The 12,373-nt window shown below is 56.2% G+C and overlaps 1 protein-coding gene across 2 annotated transcripts; it reads left to right on the top strand.

The window, feature by feature from the left end:
- Window positions 1-183: 183 nt before the first annotated feature.
- On the top strand, window positions 184-10,433 carry PPP1R18 (protein phosphatase 1 regulatory subunit 18). Of its 2 annotated transcripts, none has more exons than XM_070361045.1 (4): window positions 184-280; window positions 2,015-3,637; window positions 7,962-8,172; window positions 9,560-10,433. In XM_070361045.1, exons 2-4 carry the CDS (start codon window positions 2,042-2,044, stop codon window positions 9,577-9,579), a joined length of 1,827 nt encoding a protein of 608 aa, XP_070217146.1. In that variant the 5' UTR covers window positions 184-280; window positions 2,015-2,041; the 3' UTR covers window positions 9,580-10,433. The 2 variants fall into 2 exon arrangements, with proteins under 2 accessions (XP_070217146.1, XP_070217147.1); XM_070361046.1 differs by lacking the exon at window positions 184-280 and adding an exon at window positions 854-929.
- Window positions 10,434-12,373: the final 1,940 nt, after the last annotated feature.

Here is a 12,373-nt window from a genome sequence, read left to right as displayed (position 1 = left end):
ACAGGAAAATAAAATTCAGTCTGGTTTTTCTACGTGTAGAATGCAGTCTGTCAGTGTCTCTCAAAGCTGCAGGGCTGGCTCTGGGAAAGGCGAGTTACATTGGAGTCTGGGCATCGGCCGCGCCTTCTGGTGACCGCTGGGCGGCGGCCACTCCCCGCGGACCCAGCCCTCCACCCCCTTCCCGGAGCACCCGGTCCCCTTTCCTCCAAATCTCCCAATTTTCTCGCTGCAGACCCGGGTGGGGGACGGGCTGAAACGGAAGAGTGGGGCAAAGGTTCGGGTAAGGGAGCGAGCTTCCGAAACCGTTGTCTTCCCAGCCCTGCTCCTGCGGCCGCCCCCTCCCCACGGGCCCCGCAAGCGCCCCCACGGTAACAAAGGCTGGCCCGGGTAGGCAAAAGCGTGGGGAGGAGCGGCAGGAGATGGGAAGGGCGGGCCCGGCTCCGAGCAGCTGCCGCTTCCTCCCCAAGTCCCTCGAGGGGTCTGAGTCACGGGCCGCCGCCCCGGGTTGGCGAGCTGGGGGTGGGGGTCTGGACACCTGGGTTGTCCAGGGTTACCGGGCGGGAGCCGCGTGAGAGGCCCTGGGGAAGGACCGCGGATCGCGGCGGGAAAAGAGTCCCGGGGCCGAGGCCCCAAGAGGGGGACCCGGAGAGCGAGGCTCCGCCCCCGCGCCCGGCTCCGCCCTGCGCCCCCTTCCCTCTCCCCATTGTCCTCAGACAAAGCGGCGGCCGCCCCCTGCCCGGCCCCCGGGTCTCAGTCTCCGTCCCTCCCCTTCTCCTCCCTTCCCCCGTCCCGCGCCCCCCCCCCCGAACCCCCCCTCCCCACCTTCGGCCCCGGATCTCCCTCTATCCCTCTCTCCTCCTCTTCCTCTCTCCTCCTCTCTCCGGACGTCAGGCTCCTTCGCTCCCCCTCCCCCGGGAGCCCCGCGGCGTGTGAGTTGACCCAGGGGCTTCAGACTTGGGGAGGGGGTGTCCCCTCCCTTCCGTCCCGGGCGCGGACCTCGGGCTGTCTCTCCTCTCTTTGTGCCGAGATTGCCCATCAGTGCGGTCATAGCCGGGTGGGGACGGCTGGCGAGGTCGGGGTTCCATGAGCGCCAAGACCCCGGCGCAAGACTGGCCGGCTCCGGAGCGAAGCGGTGTGGAGCCGGTGCTTCGTACGCCTGGGGCGCTCGCTCGCCCGGGACCTCGGGGCATCGCCGGTGGGGGAGGCCGGCGGCGGGGCCGGGACCGGGTTAGGGTTGGTGGGGGGTGGACGCCAGGGTTCTGGGAACGAGCTGGCAGCTCCGATCGCCGGGTTCCGAAAGTCCCCGGGGGAGGGTATTTCCCCTGGCCCGCCCCGGGGCGGAGTGCAGGGCGGAGGGGTGGGGGCTGGGGGGTCGGAGAGGCGTGGCTCAAGCGGAGCTGGAAGGGGAGCCCGGACCTCCGGGGCCCGCGCTGAGACTCGCCGGGCTGCAGCCGCCGAGCTCCCTTGCCCCTCTGCCCCCGATTCCCCCTTCTTCCCTGGACCTGTCCACTCTCCGCCCTCCCACCTTCCCGACACCCTTTCAGGTGCCACTGCCCCCTCTCCGCCGGGGATCCCGCTGACCTCGCTTCCCACTCCCGCCGCTCCTGGGGTAGCGGTCAGGCAACCTCGCTCGGATCCTGCCCCGCTCACCCCTAGCCTCTCTTCTCTCTTCTCCCTCGCGCCAACTTCTTTCGTTTTTCCCTCTTCTCACAACCTGGGGACTGTCTCTGATGCCCAGTAACCTGTACCCACAAATCTGACTCTTGTCTCTTTGCTGAATCTCCACTCTTCTTCTCGACCCACCTCCCCCAACCCCATCACCTGGCTCTTAGTTTCCTCTTCTCTTTCTCAGTTTTTCCCCTTTCTCTGCCCACCCCCTCGCCGCCCCCTTTGCTACTGTCCTCACCCTCAGCTCCTCTGTGTCCCACCTCTCCCCCTGCTTCCTCTCCCCCCACCCCCATTCTCACCTCCTGGGCCCCTCTGGAGCCTCTCCTTCCTGTTCTCTGCCCCCCAGCGTTCCCCCACCCTCCCCAAGGCGACCATGGCCACCATCCCAGACTGGAAGCTACAGCTGCTAGCCCGGCGCCGGCAGGAAGAGGCAGCCGTTCGCGGCCGTGAGACTGCAGAGCGGGAGCGGCTGTCGCAGATGCCAGCCTGGAAGCGGGGCCTTCTGGAGCGCCGCCGGGCCAAGCTTGGTCTGTCTCCTGGGGAGCCTAGCCCTGCGCCTGGGACTACGGAGGCTGGACCTCCAAACCCAGACGAGTCTGCTGTCCTCCTGGAGGCCATTGGGCCCGTGCACCAGAACCGATTTATCCGGCAAGAGCGCCAGCAGCAGCAGCAGCGGAGTGAAGAGCTACTCACCGACAGACGGCCTGGACCTTTGGAGACCCGGGGGCGGAGACCCAGCGCCGGGGAGACACGGGATCCCAGCCCCAAGGGAAGAGAGTCCAGGGAAGAGTGGCTCAGAGAGAAGAGGCTGGGGATAGGGGGAGCTCGAGAGTTGAGCCCCAGGCCTTTGGAGTCTCGGGACTGGAGGCAGAGCCCAGGAGAGGCTGGAGACAGGAGCTCCAGACTGTCAGAGGTGCGGAAATGGAGGCTGAGCCCTGGAGAAACTCCTGAGCGGAGTTTGAGACTGGCAGAGCCCCGAGAACAAAGCCCCAGGAGAACAGAGGTGGTGGACAGTAGACTGAGCCCCGAAGAGTCTGACAACCAGAAGCTGGGCCTGACAGAGTCCCGTAAATGGAGGCCTGACCCCAGAGAGTCTCAGGGACAGAGTTTGGCACAACTGGAGGCATCAGAGTGGAGGCCGAGTTCAGGAGAAGAAAGAAAAGACTGCTCAGAGGAATGGGGGAGAAAAGACGAGAGGCCGATTCCAAGAATGGTCCCAGAAGGGACCACAGTGTTGTCAGAGACCCCGACAAGGGAGGCTCCAGACAGTCGCTCTGCAGGACCGGAGGGAGCAGAGGAAAGGCCCAGTCCTGTGGAGGATGGCGAGAGGGGCCTGCGGCCACTGGAAGGCTGGAAATGGACCCTGAACTCTGGGAAGGTCCGAGACTGGACACCCAGGGACACAGAGCCTCAGCCCCAGAAACCAGACACTCCAGAGTCTGCCGAGAAGCACGTGGGGCCTTTGGGTGCAGAGGCTGGAGAAGGGGAGGCTGAGAAGGAGGAGGCGGGCACTCAGAGCAGGCCTCTGGGCGCCCTGCAGGACCGCTGCTCTGCGCCCTCCCCCCTCTCCCCAGAGGACGCCGGGACTGGAGCCTCTAGACGGCAGGAAGAGGAAGCAGGGGAACTCCGGCCCCCACCTGCAGCCCCTCTGTCTCCCCCACCCCCAGCCCCACCTGCCCCCCAGTCCCTTGGGGATCCCCTCATGAGCCGGCTCTTCTACGGGGTGAAGGCAGGGCCAGGGGTGGGGGCCCCCCGCCGCAGCGGACACACCTTCACAGTCAACCCCCGGCGGTCCGCGCCCCCTGCAGCCCCCGCCACTCCAGCCGCCCCAGCCACAGCTGACGCGGCGGTCCCTGGGGCTGGGAAGAAGCGGTACCCGACTGCCGAGGAGATCTTGGTTCTGGGGGGCTACCTCCGCCTCAGCCGAAGCTGCCTTGTCAAGGGGTCCCCTGAAAGGCGCCACAAACAGGTAGGGAGCAGCCAACCCAGACTTCTCGCCCAGCCCACCATCACTGCTCTGTGGACTCCTGTCTCTCTCCCTTTTTTTACACCTCTGTATCCTTGTCTTCGTCTATTCTTGTTCATTCCTGCTGCCACCCTTCCTCCCTCTGAACACACGCCCTTCCTTTTTGTGGCCCTTCTTTTCCATTCATTTCCCAGCCCAAGGAGCCTGCTCCACAATCAGGCTCGCTGTCCTGGGTGTGTCTCTCTCAGGGTGTGCCCAGGCTCCTCACTCTTCTCTCCCTCAGGCTCTGAGTTCCCCCCCATGCTTTCCATTCCCGAGTCTGTGACCCAGCCCAGCCCATCTGGGTGGGAGACCCGAGTTGAGGCCACAGCCCGGAGTCTACGCGGGCAGGGTCTGCAGGGCAAAAGTGGGCAAAAGAATGCCGGGGTAGGAAGCCTGGGAAGGCAGAAGGGTTTGGGGTTTTAGGGAGAAATGGCAGGGAGAAGCTAGTGGAGGAACAGCTCACAGACCCAAGGAAGGGGGTGTTGCAGAGCGGAGTGGGGACATCCTAGGATAGTGGGGGAGGGGAGTGGAACAGGGGCTGGCCAAGGAGCAGAGAGAAGAAGGCTTTTGAACCCCGAGTCTGCCCCATGGGAGAGACTCACACAGAGGCCATTTGAAGTGGGTGACCTTGGGGTTGCACACCCCCAGCTGGGCCACAGCTTCAGACAGTGCTCCCTTCTCTCTTGGGACAAGAAAAGCCTTCTCCTCTTCCAAAATACTCCCCCCACCACTCCCTCCCAGTCCTTCCTCCCTGGGCATCCCCTCCCTCCCCAGAACTGGCTCAGCAGTTGGTTTTCCCCTTTCTTCCTGGCCTCTCCCTCCTCTTGGGGTAGAAAGAAAGAGAAGTGAATTTGGAGGCACTGTGCTGAGAGCAGAGAGCACAATGGGAGTCGAGGGCAGGGTTGGGGACTGGGGCCAGCAGAAGGTCAGAGGTTAAACTGGAAAAAAGGCGGTGCGGGGAAGTTGGAAACAGCCAAGCTGACTTCTTCCCTGGCGCTGGCCCAACTCCTGCCCCATACACCAGTTTCCAGCTTGAAAATCTCCAAGGACAGAGAAGTTCTGTATCTAACACAGCTCCAGCCCTCATCCCATATGTGTCATCCTCAGATTGGTTTTCGTGTCCCCGGCGTCAGTGGGAAAGCACAAAGGTCGGGAGTCACTTGAGACCCCAGCTCATCTTCACATGAAGCTCAAGCTCCCATCCCAGAGCCGTGGTCCCTGGGTCTGTCCTGAGCTGACTGCTAGGTGACCCTTTTGCCTCCGGGCTGGGCAAGAAACTAGGTCAGGAACAGCCAGGGTGAGATGTTCAGAGAAGTCACTACTGTAGAGGCTGTCTTGTGCCTCTGGGCAGGAACAAAGAGGGGAAGACATGAAGCCTGGGGCCCAAAGGCCGGGGACTGAGTGCAGGGCAGGACCTGTGAGAGTGAGGGAGGTCCTAGGTCCTAGGTCAGGGAGCGAGGGAGCCGGAAGCAGATCGCCCAAACAGGAAGCCTGGGGTGGGGGCCGGAAGGCTGGTGGGGCTGAGTGGCGAACATGGGGCCATGGGCCTGGCCAGAACTGTGCTCAGGATGTGGTGAGAGAATAAGGAAGCGGCTGCTTCAGGTGGGGGTGGGGAAGAAGCAGTGCAGAGTTCTCTGGGCCCAGACACTTTCCCCTCAGCTCTCCCTGAGGCCTCCTCCTCTCTCCCAGCACCCTGCTCGTCAGGGACGGGCATGTCCAGCCCTGCCTATCAGATCAGGGATAGGAGGACCCTGCCATCTAACACTGTCCCCCTTTCCCTAAATAACTCCTGTTTGCAGGCTAATTCCATCAAACGTCTCCCTGCACTGGGAAAGAAGCCCCAGCCCTGCCACTGGAGCCCAGGGGTTCGGCCATGGCCCGTGCCCTTCCCCAGAGGCCCCTCTGGCTGGGAGGTCGGCCCCTCCTCTCCCCAGCCCCCTTGTGACCTTATATAGCTGATGAGAGAGGAGTGAGTGAGTCATCCCATCCGTACCCACCCCCCTCAACACACACACCCCATGAAGGCTGTGCATTCCTGAGAAGCCCAGTCAGAAGTTGGGGTGGTGAGGAGAGAAGCAGGGTTGGGGGAGAGAGACAAACATGGACAGAGAGCAAATAAAATGGCTCCTTTTACCAGAGCAGATAATAAACTACAGAGCTCGGTATCTCAAAAGGTGACATGAAAAGAAAACAGAAGTGGGTTCCCAGAAGTTTGGGTAAACCTGTCAGCAGTAGACGTGGTTCCTTTGGAGAAGTTAGGATATAAGGGGTCTGGTTCCTGTCACTCAATTCTACCAGCTGGCTGTTCCACAGACGCGGACTGGGGGTCGACTGTGTGCAGGCTGGCCTGCACCCCCCCACCCCGCAAGAGTGTTCCCCTAGGGTTGGTATGTTGAGACGCCATCTGATGTCTGGATGAATGGAACCTTCCTTACCCATTGAAGCAACTTCCATGCTTCTATTGACAGCAGACAAAAATAAGTAACCAAATTAGTAAATCCTCTGGTAGGTTAGGGCTTCCCTAGTGGTTCAAACGGTAAAGAACCTGCCTGTGATGTAGGAGACCTGGATTCAATCCCTGGATTGGGAAGATCCCCTGGAGAAGGAAATGGCAACCGACTCCAGTATTCTTACCTAGAAAATTTCATGAACAGAGGAGCTTGGTGGGTTATAGTCCTTGGGGTTGCAAAGAGTTGGACACGACTGAGCGACTAACTTTCTTTTTGGTACGTTAGGTTAGAAGGTGGTTAAGTGATTATGGGAAAAAATTAGGACAGGGACAAATGGAACTTTGAGGGCCAGATGGTAGGAGGAGCAAATAATAGCATGATCCAAAGGGAGGGAGCCACGGCGATATTGGGGGAAGAGTATTCTAAGCTGAGTGAACAGCCAGTGCAAAGGCCCTGAGGTAAGAGTGCCTGGGGTGGGCCTGGAAGAAATCACAGCCCATGTGGCTGGAGTGGAGGAGGATGCAGTGTTGAGTGGGGAGGGGCACATTGGAGCCCCTCCTAGGCCTTGGCCAGGTTCTGGCTTTTGTTCCCAGAGAGGTGGGCCTATGCCAGGTTTGGACGCTTAGAGTGACACACGCATGTGCATGCGTGCACGCACACACACACACACGTCTCTTGAGTTCTCGCTTCCCATGGGGACCCAGCTGTTAGCAACCATCTGTCCAGCCACCATCCTGGTTACTCTCTTCTCATACGCCAGTCCATGCAGAGACTCGGGGATGCAGGGCCCCCAACCCCCAGGTTCCCCAACGGATGCTAGAGAAGGCCCAAGGAGATCCTCTGGACCTTTCCGAGCAGTTCGCATGGAATCCTCCTGTTTGTCTCCTTAATCGCTTTGGCTCCCAGAGTTAATCCCACCCTGCCCCTTCCCCGTGAGCTTCTTAGGAGGGCAGAGGGGAAGGGTAAAAAGGTGGTGAGAACAGCTGGGGCTCGCCGGCTCTTGCGCCAGTATGTTCCCGAGGATTTTCTGCCCCCTCCAGATTCCTCTGGTCGCCTGTCTCTGTCACTGCACGTCCCTTCTGGTGCGTTCTCCACCCCTGTCCCGTGTTTGTCTGGACTTTCCTCTCTGCCCTGTCACCTCCCCCACAGCTACTGCTTTCAGGGACTTGGGCTTATCATCTCAATGGGTTTCGGGGGACAGTCTCCCTTCCTCTGGCTTTTCTGTTGGTCTCTGCTCCCCTGTCAGAGCCAAGACCCTTTCCTGGGAGCTCACTTCAGCTGCAGGAGAGGAGTGAGTGAGGTGGGAGAGGCTGGTGTTCAGGGTCCTGGGTTCTCCCTCGAACAGCAAGGGATCAAGGCTCTGGAAACCAATGTGCCTGTCTTGGCTTTTGCCTGTGACTCCCTCCCAGCCAGCTCCTTCCTGCCCAGGAGACAGCTCTCACCTCCCCTGGGGAGCCCCCCTGATTGCCCCCAGGGTGCCCAAAGACTCAGTTCTGATCACAGGACTTATATCCAGGTTTTTAATTTCTCTTTATCTTTCCACCTCCCACACTCTAAAAGTAGAAACCTTGATCCTGGGTTCCTTACTCCTGCTACCCAGGCCCCTGCCTAAGCTCAGGCCAAAGTCAATGTTTTTCAAACGATATGACTGAAGAGGGGAAATCTGGGATTGGCCAGCGAGTAGCGAGTACCGAAAGGAAAACTGGCTTCCAGAGTGGCTGGGGCGGGCAAAGTCAGCGAGTCGTGCCCAAACCCAGTCCCCACTCCCTGTGGTCCTGCACCTGTTACCCTGAGGTCTGACCTCGCCTCCTCCCCGCTTTCTCTCCCACCCGCAGCTCAAGATCTCCTTCAGCGAGACAGCCCTGGAGACCACGTATCAGTATCCCTCGGAGAGTTCGGTGCTAGAAGAGCTGGGCCCGGAGCCTGAGGCCCCCAGCGCCCCCAGTCCCCCAGCGGCCCAAGCCGACGACGAAGAGGAGGAGGAGGAACTGCTGTTGCTGCAGCCAGAGCTTCAGGGCGGGCTGCGCACCAAGGCCCTGATAGTGGGTGAGCGCAGACTTCGCCGTCCCGTTGGCGCCGCCTGCTGGTCGGAGCGGGCACTGCGGTTCAGGAGGAAGGGGGATTTAATGTTGGCGCTTGGAAGGAGCTTGGTGGGGACTCTAGCCCAACAGCTCCTTTAGTTCATTCGGTTTAGTCTCTCAGTCGTGTCCGACTCTTTGCGATCCCATGGACTGGCCTCCCTGTCCATCACCAACTCCCTGAGTTTACTTAAACTCATGTCCATTGAGTCCGTGATGCCATCCAGCCATCTCATCTTCTGTCGTCCCCATCTCCTCCCACCTTCAATCTTTCCCAGCATCAGGGTCTTTTCAAATGAGTCAGTTCTTCACATCAGGTGGCCAAAGTATTGGAGTTTCAGCTTCAACATCAGTCCTTCCAATGAATATTCAGGACTGATTCCTTTAGGATGGACTTGTTGGATCTTCTTGCAGTCAAAGGGACTCTCAAGATTTTCTCCAACACCACAGTTCAAAAGTATCAATTCTTCGGTGCTCAGCTTTCTTTATAGTCCAACTTTCACATCTATACACGACTACTGGAAAAACCATAGCCTTGACTAGACGGACCGTTGTTGGCAAAGTAATGTCTCTGCTTTTTAATATGCTGTCTAGGTTGGTCATAGCTTTTCTTCCAAGGAGCAAGCATCTTTTAATTTCATGGCTACAGTCACCATCTGCAGGGATTTTGGAACTCCAAAAACTAAAGTCTGTCACTGTTTCCACTGTTTCCCCATCTATTTGCCATGAACTGATGGGACCAGATGCCATGATCTTAGTTTTCTGAATGTTGAGCTTTAAGCCGACTTTTTCACTCTCCTCTTTCACAGTTCCTTTTAACAGATGGGAAAACTGAGGTCCTGAGAAGCGAAGGGCACATAAGATCGCCACATTTCTAAACCAGGACTCTTTCTGAGTGCTACAGTGTAGTTAACACAGGATTTGGATCAGACAGGCCTGAGTTTGAATTCCATAATGTCTCTTAATTGTGGTGTTACCTCAGGGTAACTGCCTGACCTCTGGCCTCAGTTTATTATTTTTGAAATGAGGTTAATAATAACCACCTCTTGAGATTGTTGAGAGGGTTAAGAACTTTTTGGGAAGCACTTAGGAACTATGGCTGGACATGGAATAACTTAACATCTCCTGGGGTTATTGCAAGATTAAACAAGTTATGAGAATGGCTGGCAGAGAATCCAAGCTAAATGAAATGAGTGATGGCTGCTATGACTAGTAGTAGCAACAGGCACTCAGGACGTGGGAGATGTTGTAAGATTTTCCGCATGCCAACTGGCCTTCAGTGTGGGCAGTGGGTAGGGAGGCGGGCGGCGGAGAACCTCTCTCATCCTCTATCCTTGCTGCCCCCTCTCGCACAGATGAGTCTTGCCGGAGGTGACCCTCTTCCCACACGGAGATACACCTCCCTTCTTCCCGGAACTGAAGATTCTGGAACCCAGAAGGTTCAGAGCAGACAGACAGACCCTCAGCATGAGCCTGGCAGGGAAGGGCAACCAGCATCTTCCACCTCGCTTTCTTCTTCCTGTTTCTGGGGGCAGAGGCAACCGCTCAGTTTCCACCCTCCTCAGACACGCTGGTGCCTCCTAGGTGATCCGAGACCCCCATGCAGTCCTGGGGAGGAGCACAGAGCTCACAGGGCGGGGGTAGAGATGGAGCACCCTTGCCATCTCCACTGGCAGGGTACACGCTCCTCGACTCCCTACCACCCCTTGGAGGCTCCCCCATCTCCCCAGGAGACCCAGCCCCCACTGCATTTCCAGCACCTCTCCCTCCTGTTCCTTAGGTCCCTGCCCCTTTGTTTACAGCTCCTGCTGCTTCTCTTGACTACAGCCTGGTTTACAGCCCCCTACCCCCGCCATCCCCAGCCCCACCTGCCAAAGTCCTGGGTTTACAAGCCACGCCTACTTGCGTGTCCATGTAGAATCCTCTTCCCTGTCCCCTGGAGTCCCCGCACTGGGGGGACTTGGGGTATGGCTTCCTCCACTTTTGCTCAGTATTCCCGTGTCTCACTTTCCCCCAGAGGGAAGGCTGGGAATCTTAACTCTGTATCCCCCTCTAGTTATTTAATTCTGTTCCTCCTGGTGGTTCACAATTGAATTGAATTTTGAGGGTGTGGGGTGAGTCATGAGGGACCTCAACTCTCTTCCCCCTGTGTCTCCTTTCTTCTCAATTGCCTGGGTTTTTGTTTTTGTTTTTATTTTCTATAATAAAATGGAGCTCTCTCCAACTCTCCTGCTGCTTCTCTTTCTTTTGAAAAAGGGAATGGGGTCGGGGTGGGATGGAGTGGGTTCTGGGTTCCTCATTCCAGGCCTCTCTCACCTTCTTACTAGCCATAAGGAGGAAGCAGCCATGGCTGTGGGAGGGGAAAATATGACAGGGAACCAGAAGCTCAGCACTGGCCATGGAGAGAGGGTTCTGGGAGAACCTGGCACCGATTTCTCCAAGGACCAGCAGGAGAGGGACTGGGGATTTTTTGTTGTTGCTTTGGTTTGGTTTTGTTCTTGCTGTGCCTCTCAGCTTGCGGCATCTCAGTTCCCCAGCCAGGGACTTATCCTGGGCCTCCATGATGAAATCATCAAATCCTAACCACTAGACCACCAGGGAACTCCCTGTTTTGTTTTCTCTCTTTTTTTTTTAATTAAAAATTTTTGGACTTCCCTGATGGTCCAGTGGTTAAGAATCTGCCTGCCAATGCAGGGGACACAGGTTTGACCCCTGCTCCAGAAGATGCCACCTGCTGCAGGGCAACTAGGCTGGTGTACCACAAGTACTGAGCCCGGGTACCTAGAGTCCGTGCTCTGAAACGAGAAAAGCCACCACAATGAGAAGCCCTCCTGCCACCTCAGCAAAGAGGAGCCCCGACTTGCTGCAACTAGGGAAAGTTCATGCGCATTGAAGACCCAGTGCAGCCAAAAATAAATACTTTTAAATGATTAAAAAGTAATTTTAAAAATTATTATTTTTGTAAGTCTAGGGCTGGTGTGAGGAAGGACAGTTGGAGCACCCACACACTGGACATACCATGATGACAAACAGTCAGCTGGGTTCACTGCGGCGTCCGCATGCCTGGCACCTGATAGACACACACAATTATCTTTAGAATGAATGAACGAATGAGCAGATGAAAGGAGATAAAAATTTGGAAGCAGAGGACACTCTGAATTGAAGGATTCTGGTATTCAGAAGCCTAGTGCAAGGCAAGCAGCCAGAGAGTGTATGATTAGAAGTGGCTAATCCAGGGGATTTTACTCCAAGACTCAAGACCGTAAGTAATAAATCTCTTGAAACTGCTGCAGAATAGTACAGAGGGGCAGATTCCTGAAAAGGGTCTCCTCTGATAGACAATGGGTTTACATTCCTAAAGTTTTAAGAACCATAGATAATTCATGGCTTTGTGGCCCAAGTATAGTTGGCACTGGGACACTTTCCCGTTTCGGTGAATTTGTATCTTCTACGTGTGGAATATTTACATTTTACTTGTCAGATTTTTTTTCCAGTTCTCCAGGCTAATAAAGATATGGCAGATAGAGTCCTATCACTAGAGGAAGGTCCTTCTTTATTAAAAACAAAATGTATTAGAAAAATTGATCTTAAACACATGCCAGAGATGTTCCCAGCAAGGGAATAAGCAAGGTGTCAAAAGAATAGGCTACTTCAGAGCAGGTGTGAGTATGGAGGGAGAGTACTCACATTAGTAGCTAATTAGGTAAAGACCATAATTAGTTTTGACCCAGGAAAGCAGAAGTAAGAAGCTCTGAGATGCCAGGGGTGTTCACAGTCCATTTCAGAAACAGAAAACAGTGCACTCATGACGTCAATGATTCGGAGCTACTTGTGGCTGTTAGTTGGAATAACAAATGTTTAGTTTCCCAACACAGTGTCAGATAAATCCAATTAATTGTAAAAGTATGAAGCAGAATCAGAGGCCAGACAGTAGTCAAGCAACAAGTTCTGCTTATTTAAAATTAAGCAGCCACCGGTGACTTTCTCAAGCTGTTAGTAAAAAAAAAAAAAAGCAGAATACAATTTGCATATTTCTTAGTTTGCAGATCTTTTAAAATAACATTATGAGATAGCACCAAGAAAAGAGGGTACCTTTGCTTTTTCTCCACATCCTGAGTTTTCATCTGCCTGGAGTCCTCGATTAAGCCTAACCTGTATTCACTTCTTGC

Source organism: Bos mutus, chromosome 23, assembly GCF_027580195.1.
Source record: "Bos mutus isolate GX-2022 chromosome 23, NWIPB_WYAK_1.1, whole genome shotgun sequence".
NCBI classification, from domain to species: Eukaryota; Metazoa; Chordata; class Mammalia; order Artiodactyla; family Bovidae; genus Bos; species Bos mutus.
Note: the sequence above shows the minus strand (reverse complement) of the source record. Positions and strands in the feature narration are given on the sequence as shown.